This window comes from Lactuca sativa, chromosome 2 (assembly GCF_002870075.4).
Source record: "Lactuca sativa cultivar Salinas chromosome 2, Lsat_Salinas_v11, whole genome shotgun sequence".
NCBI classification, from domain to species: domain Eukaryota; kingdom Viridiplantae; phylum Streptophyta; class Magnoliopsida; order Asterales; family Asteraceae; genus Lactuca; species Lactuca sativa.
This window is the reverse complement of record NC_056624.2, coordinates 186,708,659-186,716,400: the sequence shown is the minus strand read 5'-3', so window position 1 is coordinate 186,716,400 and position 7,742 is coordinate 186,708,659. Positions and strand designations below refer to the sequence as shown.

At 27.2% G+C, this 7,742-nt stretch overlaps 1 protein-coding gene across 1 annotated transcript; it reads left to right on the top strand.

Moving 5' to 3' along the window:
- The first annotated feature begins 871 nt into the window (after nucleotides 1–871).
- On the top strand, nucleotides 872–3,119 carry LOC111909910 (protein FAR1-RELATED SEQUENCE 5-like). Its single transcript, XM_023905692.1, has 4 exons — nucleotides 872–980; nucleotides 1,634–2,268; nucleotides 2,353–2,435; nucleotides 2,876–3,119. The coding sequence occupies exons 1-4, from the start codon at nucleotides 872–874 to the stop codon at nucleotides 3,117–3,119; spliced, it is 1,071 nt and encodes a 356-aa protein (XP_023761460.1).
- The last annotated feature ends 4,623 nt before the right edge of the window (nucleotides 3,120–7,742 follow it).

The following is a 7,742-nucleotide window of genomic DNA, read 5'->3' as shown; positions in this document are numbered from 1 at the left end:
AAACAATTGGGTCTTGGTAGAAGACTGCTTTTATTTAGAAAATATAGGATTTTCTGGAAAGAATTCTAATACTTTGTAGATTCTATACCATTATCTTTCATGAGGTTATCTTGAATAAAAATGTGTATTTATACTAATGTCATTAAATACTTATGAACTCACGAGCATTTAAATATGTTGATACTCGCTTTCAAAATAACTTGTATTCTCAGGTCATCGATAGACAGGTACATCCCGGGAGCTTTTGCAAAGACAACCTAGTACCAAGCTGCATCTATGTTATTCTCTGTATTTACTTTGATGTTGCTATGGAATGTAACCTATGTAAAAATTATTACTATTAATGCAATGGTTGTTGTACTTTGATTACTATACTGCATATGTTGTGATACTTGACATGATGTCTTCCATCCCAGAACGTATTCCATCGTTCTCGGTTTTGGGGTGTGACAGATTTGGAGTTTTTTGTTTTGCACACCAATTGTTTGATGAAATTCCTCTTAGAATTTTTTAATAAGTAGGGGCTGATTTGACGATGACAAAAAGCTTTGCAAGGATCTGTTTAAAAAAGTGCGAAATCTTGTATTTGTTATAAAGTATAATATAATTCTTTCAATCATATTTGATTAATATATTATAATTATAAATGTTTTAGTCATATATTTTTAAAATCGCCTATGAGTTATATATGTTATAATCATAATTTTTTTTTTGAATATTTACATTATATGTTATAGTTTTTTAAATCATATATTATTAATATATTTTGTAATAATAATTATTTATGTTGTTAATGACAGGTTCTATTGTTTCATAATGTCTTTTACAAGCGCTAATGTTAATTTATTCAGAAATGAAAACGAAATTAGTAATGAAGAAGTTAATGAAGATCTTGAACATTCTAAGTCATCAAATCACAAACTATATGGATGAAGATTTTGAACAATCAAGTCATGAAATCCAAAACTTTAGTGTTTCAGGTAAAAAAATTTAAATACTTATTTATTTTATTATTATTATATGTCAAGTTTTTTTTAATTATTAATATTTTTTAGAATTGAATATATATCAATGTATGTAATGTACAATCACATGTGATTGATAATGAATTTGTTATATAATATGATGTGATTATAAGTAATTCATTATTGTTAATTTAATCTTTTTTGTTAATCTGATGTGATTATTAATTAGTATTTCATTATTAATGTTTTTTAGAATTGAATATATATCAATGTATGTAATGTACAATCACATGTGATTGATAATGAATTCCTTATACAATCACATTTGATTAATAATAAATTCCTTATACAATCAGATGTGATTACAAGTAATTAATTATTGTTGATTTAATATGTTTTGTTAATCTTTTGTTATTATCAATTAGTCTTTTTATAATTATGTTTAACATAGTGTTAATCATATCTGATTATCCATTATTTTATATCTGAATAAATATTGACATATTTGTAGTTTATATATGTTCAATTATTTATTTTAATCATATATAATTATATAACAAATTCATTATTAATCACATGTGATTTTATATTGTTTTGATTTATGTATATTCAAAATTTTCTTTTATAATAATATATTATTAAAATGTTTTCTATATTTGATCATACAGGTGACTGTTCTAATTCTTTTAATGATGGAAATTCAAATAGTAGGACTAGCTCAAGTTGTGTATCAGAGTTTTATATGTTAGAGGCTCTACATGATATCAAACCAGATGTTCCTGAAGAGTTTAAACCTACTAAGGAAATGAGCTTCAAAGATGTGGATGAGGGAATTAATTTTTATAAAAGATATGCAAAGAAAGTTGGTTTTGATGTTCGTTTGAACACATTAAGGAAAGTTGGTGATATAATAAAGCATAGGTTTTTGGTTTGTAACAGGATGGGTAAACCAAAATTGAATCCAACAGAACGTAATACAATCTACAGGGTTACAGATTGTAAAGCTAAAATTATTGTGAAACGTGTCAAAGGAACAAGTGAGTGTAAGTTTGATAAGTTTCAAGAAAATCACAACCACGAGCTTGAAGATACATTTCATTTGAAAAGTACAAGGACTCTTTCATACTCTGACAAGGAGTTCATTGTTCGGGAGTCTACTGCAAAAGTGGGTGCTATAAAAGCTTACAAACTGAAATCAACTTTGAAAGGTGGTTTTCAATATGTAAGGGGCAAGGTTGTAGATTACATAAATTTTAAGAGGGATATGGGCTCTATTATTGAATTCAAAGATGCTCAACTTATTGTGAACAAGATGAATGATCGGAAAAACAACTATCCGAATTATTCGTTTTTTATAGATGTGATGAGAATAATGTATTAAATGCAGTGGTTTGGGCCGATGAAACAGATAAAGCATACTACAGTGAATTTGGAGATGTTATCACTTGATGCAACATTTCGTACAAATAAGTAAGTTTTTTTTATGTATTTATGTTTATAATCAGATGTGATTTATATTTTTTCAATAATTATACTGATGTGATTATTATTGTAATGCTATATGATTGACTAATGTTGAACATGTATGGTATTTTGATTATGATTATAATCATATCTAATTGATCATATACAATCATATGAGATTGATGATTGATTAATGCTTTACAACTAGTCTGATGTAGTTATTTTCAAATCACATATTATTTATCAATGCTTAATAAGTACTCTGAAGTATACTGATGTGATGATGATTGTAATCATATGTGATTGAATAATTTCTCATCAAGTATTTGTAATGTGATTTTGATTATAATCATATGTGATTTATCATTTATTATAAAGTATTCTTATGTGATTTATTTTTATGTTATAAATATGTTTAATCTTATTTTGATTATTACATGAAATAGGTATTCATTGGTGTTTGTTCCATTCACTGTCATTAATCATCATAAATCATCTGTTACTGTTGGAGTCGGGTTGTCAAGCACGGAGGATGTGGATTCGTATAAATGGCTTCTTGAGCAATTTATGAAGGTTCATTCAAATAAACAATCATTACTTGTTTTAACTGATCAAGATGCAACATTAAAGCAAGCAGTTGAGTCTGTTTTTCTCAATCCAAGCATAGATTGTGCATGTGGCATATCATGAAGAAACTGCCAAAAAAAAGTACATTTTTTAAAATCTATGTGATTTTACATAACATATATTTTTAAATCACATATGATTTTTCAGTTTGAACAGATTTGAATCATATGTGATTTGTTTTCTAATGTTTACATATTTAAATCATATGTGATTTTGTTTCAATATTGTAATCAGATGTGATTGTCTAAATCATATGTTTATTCTATCATAAATGATTATGAGTATAAAAACACATGGTTATTCGAAATCATATGTAATTACATTTATAATCACATATGATTAAAGGATTTAAAGTTATGTCGTGTGATTTTTACCTTTATATTTTAATATTAATTTATAATATTTAAATCACATGTGATTATTACAGCTATCTGTGGAATTTCTTAAAAGCACGAATTTCAAGAAATGTTCAATAAACTTGTTTGCGACATTTATATCGAGCGTCATATTTTCGAGAGGAGTTAGGAACTTTTGATGAAAGAATTTAATCTTAAAGATGAGAAATGGTTTAAAGATATTTTTGAAAATAAGGAAGCATGGGTACCTGCATATTTCAATGATTTTCCAAGGTGTGGGTTGATGAAGACAACATCAAGGTCTGGGAGTATCAATTCATTCTTCAATACATATTCAAAAACTGAAAATTTCTTTCTAAATTTCAAGATGAATTATGACGTTGCCGTTAAAAAAACAACGTTATACACAACGTGAACTTGATCGTAAGACCAAGGGAGCAAAGTATTCTTGGAGGTCACCACGTATGATAGAACACCATGCAGCAAAGGTGTATACTAGCAAAGTTTTTTTTTGAAGTTCAAAAGGAGATTTATAAAGGAGGGTGGTTTTGTGAGTTTAAAGATTTTGGGGAGGGAGATGGATGGGAAAATTTTAAAGTTATTCACAAGAACCAAAAACACGAAGTAAAAGCAACATATAAAGTATTTTATTTTTTTATTTATATCATTTATATATGTTTATATATGATAATGTTCTGATCAATCACATGTGATTATAAAGATAATGCACATACGTCGTTGGTGTGTATATTGCACATATGATATTATTTTTCTAATCACATGATAATCATATGTGGTTGAAGTATAAAATATACAATGATCATATTTGATTATTTTTCTAATCACATGTGATTATTTTTCTAATCACACGTGATTATGTATATAATCACATGTGATTTTATAATACCATATTTGCACATGATAATCTAACTATATTACATATGATAATATAAGTATTATTTTTATAATGTGTACATGTTTAATCATATGTGATTTTTCTTTTTTTGTATGTATATATTGCACATAATAATCATATGTGGTTGAAGTATAAACCATACAATGATCATATTTTATTATTTTTCTAATCACATGTGATTACGTATATAATCACATGTGATTGTCGATATCACATCTTATTGTACAAAGAACAAGGTATTTTATAACTGTTAGAAATATCAAAGTCATATGTGATTTAAAGTGAAACATTCTGTAAACTTTAATTTATAGTTAAAATACTTATCTATATTAATTTTCACAAATCCATGATATCATATATATGTTCAAACATTTATCTAATTAAAACCAAATTATTGTCTTAATAAACTAGCAAGCATCCATCTAATTGAAAACTAAACATTGTCTAAACAAACAAACAATCAAATCATCCATTTACAGACAATCTTTCAAACTTCAGTATTTGAATCTTGACCTTCGCATCAAACCTCTTCCCACATCTTCATCTTCTCATTCACCACTTTGACTTTCATTATCCTTATTGGCAATCACTCAACCTTTGATGGACTTCTGCACAAGCATTTCTTTGATCTCTTTCTTTCTTCTCTTTATTTTGTTTGTTGTACTCACATACAAGTTCCATGACATCATCCTTCATGAAATTAATCTCAGAATTTATCAATGCATGAGCATATTTGGTTCTCACCAAATCAAGCAGTGCATCTTGAGCTCCTTCCATTGGGAATCCAGTTTTGTATTCTGGTTGAGCCATATACGTTTCCATGTATCTCATCACAAATATTCCATAGTCTCTTTTTGTTATGTTTAGTTTTACATAACAGATTTGGTATTTGTGGTTTGATATTTCGGTCTTGAAGGGCATAACATCTTGGATGATTTATTTCATGCAGATATCTCAAGAAGTATTTTTTCCGAAAATTAAAAAAAAAATAAGAACGTTAACCACATAAAATTAAACATAAAAAGTTATTATTAATATCTACATAATCACATGTTATTACAAATATGAAATAATGTTTTGATTATTTTTTAATTCAAATGTATAATCAGATATGATTTGAAATGTTTATTCAAATGTATAATCACATGTGATTTATTTATATAATCACAATTTATATAATCACGTGTGATTTATTCATATATGATTTATTTTATCTAATTATATGATTTTCTTATTTAATCACAGTTGATTTTTACATACCAGGTTTTTAAGTACAGGCATGTACTTTCCTTCAGCAGTTGCGTCTGATCTGTTGTTATCCAAGATGACAATGTTTGGATTTTTTTATGTTGAAAATGTAGAGAAACATGTGTTCTTCTCGACAAACAGGGAATAATATCTGCATTTAAATATTTATTGTCATATTTATGAATACATACATATATATACACACACACACACACACACACACATATATATATATATATATATATATATGTATGTATAAAGAATAATTTGATATTGAATAACTTACCAAATAAACATCTTTCAATTTTATTTTTTCTTCATGTCCATTGAACCAATCTACAAATTATTTTCTGAATAGATTGTATCTGTAATCGTCTTTCTCCTTTGCTTCATTTTCCATTTGTTCTTTTACTTTTTTGTCATTTTTTTTGGTTTAGGAAGTTGCTCATCCTCAATATACTTTGTCTATATGTTAAATGATTTGTGATTTTAGTGTATAATCATATATGAATTGAAATAGATAATATTATTTTAGTGATAGAATCATATATGTTTCACTTACAGTCATTTGGACAGACAAGAAAACTCTGTATGGAGAATTATTAATGTCTCAGTCTTTCTCATTGTAGTTCAGCAGTTCAGACCATGAGTCTATGACATCTGAAAATAGATATTCTTTGAAAAAAAAAACTTTCAAATACATATCGGAATACGACTCTTTTGTTTATTGTGAATAACAGCTGATCACTGTAAATATAAAAAAAAAATGTAATTTCACTGTAAATATAATGTTGAACAAGTATATTTAACATATTTTTTTAATCACATATGATTAATCAAATATTAGAATGTATAATCACATGTGATTTACGAATATTAAACAAGTATGTTAAAGTTTATTTAGTGTAAATGCTAATCAAATATTAATAACTTACTATACAGTTCCTTGCAAATGGAACAACCATTCACCAAGCATTTCCTCTTCTTTTGTTAATTTTTTCAAGCAAATTGCTCTCTCTTTATATGGAGATCACCTTACTTCGGCTGGTTTTTTCTTTCTTTGTTTTTGATGTTCCAAAGTTACATTTTGTTTTGGGTGGATCTTCACTTTTGGATCTAGCGCATCTTTCACCAGATTTTCTTTTTCACCTTCATCTTTTTTTTTTGTTCAGCAGTATTCTGCAATTGATATATGGTTATAACAGTTAGAAAAATATTAGAATCATAAATTTAAAATTTTAATAATTACTGTTAATCACATATGATTGTAAGTTTAAATAATGTGATAATTAGTTTTAATTACATATGATTGTACATTTAAGAAATAATAAAATCATATGTGATTACATTCCTAAAGATATGATATTGTACGAACAGACAAAATAATATTTAATCACATATAATTGTACGTTTAAGAAATAATAAAATCATATGCGATTACATTCATAAAGATATGATATTGTACGAACAGACAAAATAATATTTAATCATATATGATTGTACGTTTAAGAAATAATAAAATCACATGTGATTACATTCATAAAGATATGATTTTCTACGAACAGACAAAATAATATTTAATCACATATGATTGTACGTTTAAGAAATAATAAAAGAGAAAATACCGTAAATAGTCAAAAAAAAGGGGGGTGTTTTCAAAACATAGACATAAAAATGGACTTTTCCGGATATAGACATGCATTCCGCGGAGGTAGCTTCGCGGAGCTCCGCGGAATCCACTGTAGCTCCGCGGAATGGCAAAATCGTAAATAAATCAATGTATAAAAAATCACTAAAGATCCATTCCGCGGAGCTACCTCCGAGGAATGAACTCATTCCGCGGAGGTAGCTCCGAGGAATGGATCTCTACTGTTTTTTTTCACATCGATTCTTCGGGGTTTATATTCATTTCCCAAACTAATTATTTTTAAGAAAAGATTATCATACTCTTATAATCTTTACTTGAAAATAATTAGTTGGAGAATTAATATAACCCCCGAAGAATCGATGTGAAAAAAAAAACCCTCAAGATCCATTCCGCGGAGATGACGTCTTTCCGCGGAGCTCCGCGGAGCTACTTCCGCGGAATGCATGCCTATAGCTGGAAAAGTCCATTTTTATGTCTATTTTTTGAAAACACCCCCCATTTTTTGACTATTTACGGTA

Bases quoted from the DNA above. Each gene is read 5' to 3' on its own strand.
- LOC111909910 (XM_023905692.1), top strand. From the start codon at position 872: ATGAAGAAGTTAATGAAGATCTTGAACATTCTAAGTCATCAAATCACA. The intron at 981-1,633 runs GTAAAAAAATTT...TTGATCATACAG, and splicing joins CCAAAACTTTAGTGTTTCAG to GTGACTGTTCTAATTCTTTT. The intron at 2,436-2,875 runs GTAAGTTTTTTT...TACATGAAATAG, and splicing joins GCAACATTTCGTACAAATAA to GTATTCATTGGTGTTTGTTC.